Raw genomic sequence first — 13,392 nt, 5'->3', positions numbered from 1 at the left:
TAATAATTGGAACTGAGCAGAAGAGGAGCTTCTGGGTATAGCCAAGTTATAGCAACGCTTTCAAATGCAGATAGTTTTAGCATCATTTGAACTACCTCAGACCATGTGGGGGAAATGTACAGCTCCTTAGCATTAAAAAATAAAGCTATCAACTAATCTCACAAACACAGAAGCAAAACTCAACATGGTATTAAACATAGAGTCCAACAGTGCATCTAACTGCTTGAGCAGGGAACAAATTCCCAGGATGTAATAATGGTTCACTCTTAGGAAATCAGTCAATATTACTCATACCACAAATTAAAACAGAATAAACTATAATTTTTCAATGAATGCTGGAAAGGCATTTAACTAAATACAGCAGCCATTCTTAATTTAAAAAAAAAAAAAACAACTGAAAATAGGAATAGAAGACATAAACATAATGAAGACTGTTTCCCAGAAACCAAGAGCAAATTTTGCCTAAATGACAAAACACTAAGAGCATTTTAATTAATATCAAGAATTAGACCATGATGCCCACCATCACCATAATTAGAAAGTCTGAGAAATGCACTCTGACAAGAAAATGAAATAAACTGAATGAACCTACCTTCATCATTGTGGACTAGTGTTCAGGAAACCACTGCTTGCAAAAACTGCTCCTGGAAATGACAAAAGGCAGAGCCTTTGTGGTGAGCAATTTAGAAATGTGAACCAAAAGCCTCAATCCAGCAACGTGACCCCTCAGAACTTATCCAGAGGCCATGATCAAGGATGGGCACAGAGATTTAGTTACAGCACTATGTGTTACAGCATTATTTACATTTGCAAAACGTTCAAAATGCTATCCTAAGGTTTCTAAATAACACTGAGGGACTGGTTAAACAAACTTTGCTATGACAAAATGAAAGTGGTTCTATAAATGAGGCTTGTTCCACCAAGGCCCTCCCCCAGAAGCCAGTGTTTAAACCTTTGGCATGTTGCAAATTTTGCCCATCATTTTCTTGTCCACCACTCCCAGGTCCAATTTTTAGCTGCATCAAAACTTTGGCTTCCTGCTCTTCCCCAACTGTCACCTCTTAGCTGGCTTCATCCACCCCTCTGGAGCAGATGCTCAGCCTTCCCATCCCCATGCTACCAGCTGACATCTCCTGATATCTAGCCACCTGCCTGCATCCCCAGCCAAGCCCATAGATCCAGCAAATTTGAGAGGCTCAAAAGCTATCTTTAGTCACCAACATGCCCAGCTATGTGTTGGGACACAGGCCAAGAAGGAACTCATGACTCATTGGAGAAGTGAGGTTGACTAGCCCATAGCAGTTCAATGGCTCATGATACTGGGTTTTGAAGAAGTCACCTCTGCACACAGGGTGTTAGGGTGGTGAAGCGTGAATGACATTGACTGCTGGCAGCCTGTAATTTTCCATCTCTATTATAAGCTAAAATGACAGACCTGATATCAAGCAATGATTGCATGGTTTCTTGGAATTCTCTGGCATTTTCACCTGAACATTCTAAGATCCAGTTTCCTAATACTGATATTTTTTCTCTTTTTCAAACTTTTTATTTTGTATTGGGGTATAGCCAGTTAACAATGTTGTGGTAGTTTCAGGTGAACAGCAAAGAGACTCAGCCATACATGTATCCATTCTCCCCCAAATCCTCCTCCCGTCCAGGCTGGCACATAGAAGAGTTCCATGTGCTATAGTAGGTCCTTGTTGGTTATCCATTTTAGATGTAGCAGTGTGAACATGACCATCCCAAACTCCCTACCTATCCCCCAGCGCAACTATAAGTTTGCTTTCTGTTTTTTAAGTAAGTTGACCTAATACTGATATTTTCTTATTGTCTAGTTCTAAGTTTTTTCCCATGGACTTGGCATGGAAATGTCATTCCGGCTTTTTTTTTTAATTACAGGAAAATAACCTAACTTTAGAATTTAAGAGCTGCCCTAAAACTAAAATTCCCAGCCTACATCTTTCTAATCTCCGGCATTCTGCCTGTTGACCCCTGGAGGGAAAGCACCATCCCCAAAACCCCAGCCTCAAACCTGCCAGAGGAGGCAGGGCACTTGCTGTTTGTCTTGTCGTTAAAAAAAAGAGCCAGAGGCAGTCCCACTCTTAAATGGTTAAAGCATCCAGAGCTCTAAGCCTTGTGAATCACAAAGCCCCATCAAAGACTGTCCTCAGCCCTAGGCTGCAAAAATCTGAATCCTTCCATCTCTATACATGGTCACAATATAAAGATCAGAAAATGTGTCTCCCCTCCCTGGTCAGAGTCTGGCGTCTGCTTTCTGTCCTGCTAAGAGGATCTGGGCTTGTCCTTTGGGTCCTCCAGCCAAAACTGCCCACAGGTTGGCCAAGCCCCTCATCTGGCTGCAGGTCTGCCACCTATCTGGAAATCACCTAGAACCTGGAGGCGGATGAGCACATGCAGAAGGCAAGAGGACACAGGCTGTCTGGCTCAGTGTTTCCAGCCTGCCTGTGCCAAGGTCTCAGCAGCTGGTAGACAAAAACCCAGCCTGACCACAGGGGGCTTTCCAGCAGGGCCTCCATCCTGTCTAACCCCAGATATCACTCAGCTCTGTCCAGGACTGCCAGGGTACCCTTCTCTTATACAGACACAGCAGGGACACACACCAAGGAACTGCTCAAGTTGCCTCCTGCCAAGTCCACAGGGGATAAAATTGCTCCTCCCAGGGAACAGAGACAGCCATGCTCTGTCACTCCCAATTTGTACAAAACACAGGGCCTAATTCTCCACTGCTCATAGCAAGTCCCATTTGTAAAAGTGGAACCCTCCCTTGCATCCTAATCACCGACTCTAAGTGACACAGCCAGCATCTCTGAAAGATGCCTGTTTTCTCTATTAAATTATGGACTCACAGTGCTCAGAGAGCACCTCTGCAAGCAGCATACGGTGGAGACTCTCAACACAGCAACCTAGGCACCTGGTGTCAAGGGAAAATACAGAACCAGTCAACTCCACCATTGCGTGTTTCGCTACTTAAAACCCCTCTCCCCCTTTTCCCAGCCAAAAAGAGGATCATTACCCGAGTGTGCCTGGGTCTGTACGTTTCCACCGCCCACCCCACCTCCGCTTGGATGGACCCTCACAAGGACTTCCATTCTATGTTATAGGTGATCACAGAGGCCAGCACTGGCCAGGGCCAGCGCCTCATCCGCACACCCTTTGCCGGAGTGGACGACTTCTTCATTCCCCCAACAAACCTCATCATCAACCATATCAGGTGAGACTAGCCCACAAGCCCTAAGCTACTCCACGCCCCAGCTCAGCCCTCTATGGGGCAGCTTTGCACCAGGGAGGCCCTGCTCCTTTCTCTTTCTCCCTAACTCCTTCTTTGGACCACATCAGGAAGGAACAGAGAAACAGCCCCATCCCTGTCTTCACTGTTAAAGTTAAGAAAGGCACCCAGCTCCTAATGCTCTCAGGGACCCAGTGAGGTCAGGAAGTCTTATAACTGTGGTTAGCTGTGTACTCTATCCTTGCTATATGTTTAAAAAAAAAAAAAAAACACCTAGTAGATAGAGGTAGTCCTCCCACCTGTTTTATGGATGAGGAAACTTAGGCCCAGAGAACGGAAGACACTGACCTAAGTCACACAGTCAGGAACTGGCAGCGTCAGACTAAACGTGGGTCTCCCACAGAAGGGGAAGGAGGTGGGGATGAATTGAGAAAGTGCCATTGAAATATACACATTACCACGTGTAAAACAGATAGCTTAGATATCTAAGATAGATAGTGGGAAGTTGCTGTGTTACACAAGGAGCTCAGCCTGGTGCTGTGTGATGACATTACCTAGAGTGGGGTGGGAAAGGGCTAGGGAGGATCAGGAGGGAGGGGATGGAGATATATATATACACACATATATATACACACACACACACACTGATAGCTGATTCATGTTATTGTACATCAGAAACTAACACAACATTGTAAAAGCAATTATCCTCCAATTAAAAATACATTAAAAAAAATTTTTTTTAAGCCGGGTCTCCTTTCGGTGCCCCCTTTGGCCTCATCCCCTAATAACCACAACCTGCGGCTCCTCTCAGAGGCCCTGGAACACCTGCTTTGCCACCATCCGAAAGAACAGCTTAGTAAGAACAGCCGTGGCCTCAACTGCAAACCCCATCCCAGCCTGGCCACTGCCCTTCCCTCTTCCTTTCAGAGAACCTTGACACTTAGTCAAGGCACCACTGCCAGAAGGCTGAGTGTGCCCTTTTATAAAGTCATCAAGACCCAAATGTCTTGTGGCAGTGTTTATGCCTTCCTTTACTCTGACATCAAGCACCTTTTTCCAGGAAGAAATGACTCATTTTTGCAAGCTGAAGCTGGACTTGTAAAAATAAGGCTCATCCATTTATATCCTTGCCCAAGGGAGAAAATAATGGCCTTCTGACCTCCCCACCTCACTCCAGAGAATACTTGGGGAAGAACCTCTAAGATGGTTATAAATGGTAAACCACCTTAAAGAAGCTGAATTCAGACAGGAGTCATGCAAACTCAGGCACTGCAGAGCCTGTGTGTGACTTTTACATGACAGCTACCTACAGGCCTGGGGTTTTCTTTCCTGCTCTTCACATGCTCTAAATCTTTAAGGATGCTTTAAAGATGCCATCACATGGGCATTTTCCCATCTCTGAGGCATAGCTTGCTATTCAAGAGAAAATTGTGGAAGACATTTTTCTCTACTCCGGTAGGTGTACACAACACCCAAAGGCCTCTGTAAGCAAGGGGTTTAGGCAGACTCTCGTGCTCAGAGTGAGTCCTTCCTGGAGTCAGACCCATTTGCAGCTCACAGCCAGCCTCCAAAGAGGAATTTCACCAAGTCCAGATGCGGCAACCACCACCTACTGACCTCTTCCAGTAAAGTGCCCACTCTAAGATTTAATCCTCCCAACAGCCGTTGGAAGGAACTACCCTCTTTCAATTTGCAGAGGCTCAGAGGGGTTCAGCAGCTTGCCCCAGGCTCTGCAGCTAGCAGGCACCATGGGAGTGCCAGGCCTTCTGGCTGTAAAGGTAAAAGCTGTCCTCAGCCCCAGCCCAGGGTTCCTCTGACCAGCATCGTCAGTGTAGCCAGGGGAGAGGCTGCCCTCACGTCCCTCTCCAAGGGTCAGGGGGCATGGATAAGACATCTGTCTGTCCTTGTTCTCTTGTATCTGCATCCCCAGGTTCTGACTCACCCGTTAGTCCACAAAACCACTCAGAAATGGGCTCACCTGTCCTGTCCTCCTAGCAGGCAGAGTCAGGGCAGACATATCTTGTCCTTTCCCTCCAGCCACGGGCCCACTACTTCTCAGCTGGCACAAGGTCTCTGGGAAGCTGAATCAAAGACATCCCGGAGGGAGGAGCTGCTAAGGCATAATTCCACTCCTTCACCATTTCTAAAGATGTGTGCATGTTATAGGAGCGTAAATCCAGGAACATTCTGTAACTCAGCTGCACTTGGCTTGAGATCATAGATGAATCACTTATGAAACCATCTCCTGCAAAATAGGAGATCTTATTAACAGGCTATTAGATCAGCAAAGGATAGAGGACAACAGAAAGGATGCCATCGTTTAAGGCAAAAGACAGATCCTTAACCCTCCCGCCTTCTGACCTCAGTCTTCATCCCCTCCCAGGTTCGGCTTCATCTTCAACAAGTCTGACCCTGCCATCCACAAAGTCGACCTGGAAACGCTGATGACCCTCAAGACCATCAAGCTGCAGAGCCACGGCTGCCTGCCGCAGGCCATAGCCCACACCCACCTGGGTGGCTACTTCTTCGTCCAGTGCCGGCAGGACAGCTCTTCTGAAGCACCCGCGCAGCTGCTGATCGACAGCGTCACAGACGCGGTGGTCGGACCCAACGGCCAGGTCACTGGCACCCCGCACACATCCCCGGATGGGCGCTTTGTAGTCAGCGCCGCCCCGGGCAGCCCCCAGCTGCACGTGCAGGAGATCTCACTGCGCGGGGAGATCCAGACCCTCTACGACCTGAAAGTGAGCCCGGGTGTCTCAGATGTGGCCTTCCAGCGCTCCTTCACCCAGGGAGACCAGTACCATGTCTACGCCACACTCGAGACAGAGCCAGATCTGCTGTTCCTGGAGCTGTCCACGGGCAAGACGGGTGTGCTGAAGGGCCTGAAGGAGCCCGCGCCCACAGGGCCAGCCCGGGCCTGGGCAGGGCCCCGCAGGATCGTGAGGGACAGCGGGCTGTTCGGGCAGCACCTCCTCACACCCGCCCGGGAGTCGCTGTTCCTCATCAACGGGAGACAGAACGCACTACGGTGCGAGGTGGCGGGCGTGAAGGGGGGGACTACGGTGGTGTGGGTGGGCGAGGTATGAAGCAGTCCCGATCAGGCACCCTGTACATTTCTACAGACAAAAGCAAAAAACCTGTATTCGCTTTGTGGTTCAACACTGGTCTCCTTGCAAGTTTCCTAGTATAAGGTATGCGCTGCTAACGAGATCGGGTGGGTTTTAGGATGTAGGATTTCTGCCTTGGGCTGCGATGAGAACCTGCTGCCATGTAAAGGAATCATCGTGCGCCCAGCTACGCGCCACGTTACCTGGGCCGCCCTGGAACCAGGAGCTCCAGCTTTCCAGGCGGACGCTTCTGTCAGTTGCCTTTGCATCCTCATTCTTTAACACCGGGTCCGTCCAGACTTCACCCTGCTGGAGTGGCCTGAAGCCGGGGGCTCCCAGGAGCAGGGCCCTCCCTCCTGACCTGAGAGCCTCATCCACTCTCCCTCTGGACCTCATTTTCTCCTTTGCAGCTGCTTCTCGCTTGTCTTTCCATTTGACTTGTAAGCCTGAGGGAGAGCCAACAAGACTTATTGCATCTTGGGGATGGGGAAATCACTCACTTTATTTTGGAAATTTTGATTAAAAACTAATTTTTTATAATCTCAAATGCTAGTAAGCAGAAAGATGCTCTCCCAGGTCCAGCTGTATTCTTCCCTGCCTTAGGCCACGTCTCTGAGAGGCACTACCCCACACCTGACAGCCAAAAAGAAGACAGTGGCCATCAAGGGGACTGGGGTCCTCTACATCATGGACACCCCCAAGTGCAGATCAGACCACCACATTGGTAAAGGCTTTTTCTGGGTTGGGACCCCAAGAGACCAAGACAAACCCTGTGTGCCTGCTTATCACCACTCAAGGGGGACATGTATTAGCCTGTCCAGTACCCCAGATTCTGGGCTGACCAAGCTTGCCTGCAAACGTGCCTGCAGAACAGTGGCCTCCAGGATTCAAGTGGGGTTCCTTAGGCTATCCCTTTAAAACCCCACTCTCTTCTGCCTGCGGCCCTCACACTCAACTCGTACCCAAGTCCCTGCATCCACACAGCACAGACAGCACATGTCAGTGTTCCTTACACACGGGTCCCCATCTCCCCAGGAACACACAAGGATGCAGGAGGCCACTGCCACAGTACTGCCACATGTGTAAGCTGTGGTGGGCTCTCCAGGGCAATCAAAGAAGTACAACCCAACAGATCCCATATCGGAGAATCTCAGCAAGAAGAGGCTCCCTTGGGCTCTCAAAGCACCCTTCTCGTGCACATCGGCAGGTTTGAATGGTCATTTTTCAAGCCACCTGAAGTAGGAAGGGGTGTGGTCCCATCACAGACACATCAGTTTAGATGCCCTTCTCCTGCCAACGTGGCCATGATTTTCCTGAGCTACTGAGAAATGGCCTCTTTCAGAGAAAGAGAGACATAGACCCTGTCTCACTGGAAATACAGCATCTCAGTCCCACCTAACTGCCCAATCCACCTGCCCCCTCACAGAGCTCCTGGTATCAGCCAGTCCTCTGATATGTCTCATGCATCTTAGTCCACCATACTCTTGTCCCCAAAAACTCCCGGGAGTGTGCCTAGACATATACATTCACAGATTTTTTAAGATAAAATATGTAGATATTTGAGGAAACAGACCTCAAAACCTAATTATTTAGTTTTACAATAACTGGGATGGATGGAAAACACATCTCACCTTTTTTGTTTTTACTATTATTCCTGCCTCAATCTCTTGGCACATTTGCTTGCACGTCTGTCACTGAAATTTTCCAACTTTCACAAGCTTCTTCCTTTGGGAAGACCTTCTGAACTGTGGCAGCCCCTGGAAGAAAAAGAAAGTCTCTGATTCTACATGAAGAAGAACCCACCAACTGCCAGGCCAGAACATCAGCCCCTCTGTGTTACAGGATTCCTGAGTAAGAGACCAGTCGAGCCGCAACTGGCCTTTTTCACTGGGAGTGACTTCAGCGGCACCCGTTCCTTTTCCACTATTCCTTCCACTTTCAAGTGTGGAAAGCTTATCAGCCTCTCATTGTCATCACTATGTAGTTACAAAGCTGGAGATAGCCAGTTTAGGTCTTGCTGCCAGCATTTCAGATACAATGAAGTAGGAGAAGGGAATCACAGCCCTGAAAATTGTGAAATTTGAAAATTCATAAAGGCAGGAAAGTCCATGTTTTTTCAGCAGTGCAGCCAACTGAAAGGCTGGCTAGGATTCCACCTGCCTCTTCCTCCCATACTTCATCCCCAGCGGAATTTCATGGAACACAGTCTGAAAGCCACGGGGATATGAAGTCATTACAACAGCCAAGATCCTTCTTATGAACACAAATCATCAGCTATCTACTAATATTTATATTAAAGGAATATTTGTTTTACCAAAAGAGTCACCCCAAAAGTCAATTACGTAATGAACTATTTCAAAATTACTGGATTTTGAAATAAAATTCATTGCAGAAAAATTCAACGTAGATTTTTTTTTCAGGCTAACAAACACACAAATAAACCTATAGTGACGTTAAGAATTTGAAATAATACCCTCATTCTCCTTCTGCCCAAGTGAGCAGGACCCTACATGGAGGTACTGGGTCCAAAAGCCCGCCCAGCCATTCACAGACTGAGAGTTGGAAGAGGGATTTGTCTGCTCCTAGAAGCCTACATGGACTTCTGCACAAGGAAGCTTGGGTGTGAATCACACACAGTGAGGCCAATGCCATCATCCCAGCCCCACAACACTGAACCAGCAAGTCCTGCCTGGGGCTGGCCCAGGCTCCCTTCTTAAGTCTTCATTCAAGTCATTCCAAGATCCTACTATTTTCCCCAAGCCTGCAGAGGTAGCTGGAAGAGCCCTGTAAAGTCTAGGCAGGAGCCACACTCATACCAAGCTTCAGATTCTATGACCTAGAGACGGCAGCGCAGGAGACAGAAGCTCAGTCCCTGCGATTGCCACCCCAATCTCAGCCTCCCAGCTCCAGGTTAGTATCCTGGAGGATAGCTCTCAAGCCCAGATAAAGCCGAGAACCACCTGCCACCCTAGGAAATTGTAACAGCTGAGTCTTCACAGAGGAAAGCCACCTGGAGCTGGCTTCGTGTGGCCCCACTTCTTTTCTGTTGACCAAATAACCTGTGAACTAGTGGAGATTTCAGAACTGAGTTGCAAAACAGATTCACGATGGATAAATTTTTCCACAAGGGGCTTAAAAAGTAATCCGATTCGTTTCCATAGTGTGTTTCATCCAAATGCCATGGACGCTGCGCCCTCTTCGTTATTACATTGCACAGCTCACTCCCCTATCTTCCTCTTCAAAAGCCAGCCTCCAGGAGCACTGATACTGCTCCCAACTCTCTCCTACACATCCACCAATCTACCTCACATCCTCCTCTTCCTCGCACCCAGCACCCCCCGGAATGTGCACTCCAAAGCAAGACACCAGACGGGCAAAGTAAGATGACAATGATGCTGACATGAAGTCCTTTGCCATCTTTCCCCACCCTGGATCCCAGATCCCACTCCAGGTGCAATCAGAACCCACGGGGACATAGCTCCTTGCTGCTGAAATCACACCCCCAAGCCCTAGCTCACAGCCCTTTGGAGTTTGACGAGCAAGACTAGAGAACTCAGAACTATCAGAGAAGTCCGTTATGATCAGACAGAAACTGCAGGGCAAGAATAGAGACCATGCCATCTCAGCCAAGCCCTAAAGGGCTGAGCTACATCCCTCCATCCTCACCTTGTGCTCTGCCTTTCCCACCTCCTTCCTATGCCTGGAGATGCCCGTTCATGAACCACTCCAGGGGCAACTCACCTAATCACCACACCAGCTCCCCCAGGGGTCTTTGCGTGCTGCTTCCTGGCTTTGGGGTACAAGTGAAAAGTCATTCATCGGGCCAAATCCTATACTATTTGCTCCCAGATTGGCACACAGGCAAAGCAGTTTTGTTCAAGAAAGTCATTAGCTGCCTTGATTGCTCTCCAAAATCATAGAGATCATATAGAACAGAGGGGCTTAAAAGAATCAAGGGGAAAATACATAGTATTTATCCTCAAGGTGCAACTACAAGACCCCAGATATCTGGTGGAATGCAACCCACTTTCTTTAGTCTACACCAGGTTACCTGCTGAGCCACTTGAGAATTTGAGTGTCTTATCTGGACCTCCAGGATTTAGGCACCAGCCACCCAGCAGACACTGGGAGCCCAGTAATAATAGTCTCCTGTGAGCAGTACTGCGAATTTAACCAGACACAATGTGTGAAATTATGGAAGATAGGGAAGAGCAGGGACTGACCTTCAAAATTCACAGCAAGGCTTCATTAGCCAGCACGAGAGTGTTGAGCATGTGCTTGGTTTTTGCACAAAACCACACTTCACACATCCCTCTTCCCAAGCTTACCCCTGTGGCCCCAGGGAGCAGGCCATGCCCTAAAGGGCTGTAGAGGACTCGGCCTACATGCCATGAAAATAACTTGACCCACCTCTGCTCCCACCTGGTGACATGTGGCTCTCCACCCGTCACCAAGGCAGGATCAGACAGTGCTGCTCCCTGGGGGCATCTTCTTCAAGAGTGTTTCAGAGGAATGGCAACCATGAAAAATTGGCTGGAGATGGGGCCCAAGACATTTCCTAACTCTAAACCTTCATCTGCTGCCCAGTATAACATCTGCCATAGCTTTAATAGTTGTTGGTCCCTGGCTCCTTCAGCTGCTTCAGAGAGGTGAGGGACAGCAGTCTGCAAGCCCCCCCTGCACCCCAGACCCACAGCACAGCCCTCTGCGGTACCCCCAGCCCACACCCTGACTGCCTGCCACTGGCCAGGCCCCTTCTCATTCCTGGACCCTTCATACACCACCCCTCTCCCCTCTACTCGTGCTCCCTGAAGGCCTGTGAGATGATCTGAAAGCAGACTAGGCATGGAATTTTGCTGCAGTGTTGCACACACTGTGTTCATGCTATAGTGCAGTGAACGACCCTCGCAATGTGAAGTCACACACACACACTCCATTTGCCCCGTTAGGATTCTCCCGCTGCCCCACCTCAGAAAACTTCCAGATCTCTCATGTCGAGGCAGATTACATTATTTTGAGCAGTTGTGTAGACTCCAAAATATATTTTCTGTAATCACTGGTATTTCTCGAAGGTCTCCTGTAATTACTATACATGTGAATTTTTCCTTATTTATAAAATATATATAAATTATTTTTAATACATCAATTTTAGTAGAAATTTGTACCAACACAGTAACTGTATGTGGCATTGGAAATAAGTTTGTGTTTACGTTAACGTATTGCACAGTATTGGACACGCCATGTATTTGCAGTACCACTTGATATAAAGATGTTTCACAGAGTATCATAAAGTATTGTCATTGTAAATGCTCTTTTTCTGAGGATTTTACAATAAAATTTGAAAAAAGGTACCTTTTTTTGGTGCCAGTCTATGTGCATTTGTTAAAGTGAGGACTGATTAAGGCAACCCAGGCCTGTATAGGTCCATGATGGTCAAGGCAAATTGGCCCCTGCTCTGACCCAGTCCAGGAAGAGGCTGGACAAAGGCAAGCACCTGACCCCAGAAGTATTTCTTCCCCATGTCGAAGTTTCAGCTCCCAAAATACACAACTGACATCTGGTCCAAAACTTCTCATCACCTGCCTTGCAGTGCCCTTAAAATCCACCCCAGCCCCCAGACTAATTCACTCTCAACTCCAGTCACCCTTGTTTCTCACTGCAGTAGACTTTCAACTGGGATACAGAATGTGTAAAGTGCTCAGTAATCGCCAAGCTACCCACGTGGAACACCTGCCATGAGCCACATGGTGCTAGGGAGGGGGCCAGAAACTGAAAGTGAAGTCACTCAGTCGTGTCCAACTCTTTGCGACCCCATGGACGGTAGCCCACCAGGCTCCTCCCTCCATGGGATTCTCCAGGCAAGAGTACTGGAGTGGGTTGCCATTTCCTTCTCCAGGGGATCTTCCCAACCCAGGGATCGAACCCAAGTCTCCTGCATTCCAGGAAGACACTTCCAAGGGTCACACAAAGGAGACACAGTCCCTGCCTTGGTGAGCTTCAAGTCTACTTCACCATGACCAGTAGTGCAAGTTCTTGAGAGAGAGAGAGAGAGAGAGAGAGAGAGAGAGAGAGAGAGAGAGAGAGTGAGTATGTGTGTGTGTGTGTGTGTGTGTGTCTGTTTCCAAGGTAAGTGGGCTGCTAGAGACCCAAAGAAGAGTTGCAGTTCAAGTTCAAAGGTGGTTTGCTGGCTGAATCCCCTCTTCAAGGAAGCTCAGTCTTTTGCTCTTAAGACTTTCAACTGATTGGATGAGGCCCACCCACACTACAGAGGTTAATCTGCTTTACTCAACAGTTAATCTAGGGACTTCCCTGGTGATCCAGTGCCTCAGACTCCATGTTCCCAATGCAGGGGTTCTGAGGGGTTCAACCCCTGGTCAGGGAACTAGATCGCACATGTCACAACTAGGAGTTCACGTGCCACAACTAAAGGTCCCACATGCTGCAAATAAGACCCAGCAAGCAGCCAAATAAATATTTACAAAGTCAATCTCACTGAAAAAAAATAATACACGGAAACATCTAGAATAGTGTTTGACCAAGTATCTGCAGCCATGAAATTAAAAGACACTTACTCCTTGGAAGAAAAGTTATGATCAACCTAGATAGCATATTGAAGGGCAGAGACATAACTTTGCCAACAAAGGTCCATCTAGTGAAGGCTATGGTTTTTCCAGTGGTCATGTATGGATGTGAGAGCTGGACTGTGAAGAAAGCTGAGCACCGAAGAATTGATGCTTTTGAACTGTGGTGTTGGAGAAGACTCTTGAGAGTCCCTTGGACTATAAGGAGGTCCAACCAGTCCATTCTAAAGGAGATCAGCCCTGGGTTTTCTTTGGAAGGAATGATGCTAAAGCTGAAACTCCAATATTTTGGCCACCTCATGCAAAGAGTTGACTCATTGGAAAAGACTCTGATGCTGGGAAGGATTGGGGGCAGGAGGAAGAGGGGATAACAGAGGATGAGATAGCTGAATGGCATCACCAACTCGATGGACATGAGTTTGAGTGAACTCCGGGAGATGGTGATGGACATGGA

General features: G+C 48.1%; 1 protein-coding gene across 5 annotated transcripts in view; it reads left to right on the top strand.

Annotated features, from left to right (window-relative positions):
• Positions 1 to 8,754, top strand: part of FSTL4 (follistatin like 4) — a 739,698-nt gene extending 730,944 nt beyond the window's left edge. For all 5 annotated transcript variants that reach the window (XM_069592040.1, XM_069592042.1, XM_069592041.1 and 2 more), the window contains 2 exons: positions 3,123 to 3,232; positions 5,631 to 8,754. In XM_069592040.1, the coding sequence (XP_069448141.1) occupies positions 3,123 to 3,232; positions 5,631 to 6,336 (816 nt within the window). In that variant the 3' untranslated portion in view covers positions 6,337 to 8,754. The remainder of the gene's footprint in view (positions 1 to 3,122; positions 3,233 to 5,630) is intronic.
• The last annotated feature ends 4,638 nt before the right edge of the window (positions 8,755 to 13,392 follow it).

Source organism: Ovis canadensis, chromosome 5 (genome assembly GCF_042477335.2).
Source record: "Ovis canadensis isolate MfBH-ARS-UI-01 breed Bighorn chromosome 5, ARS-UI_OviCan_v2, whole genome shotgun sequence".
Lineage (NCBI taxonomy): Eukaryota > Metazoa > Chordata > Mammalia > Artiodactyla > Bovidae > Ovis > Ovis canadensis.
The sequence above is the reverse complement of the archived record's forward strand: the minus strand, read 5'-3'. Positions and strand labels throughout refer to the sequence as shown.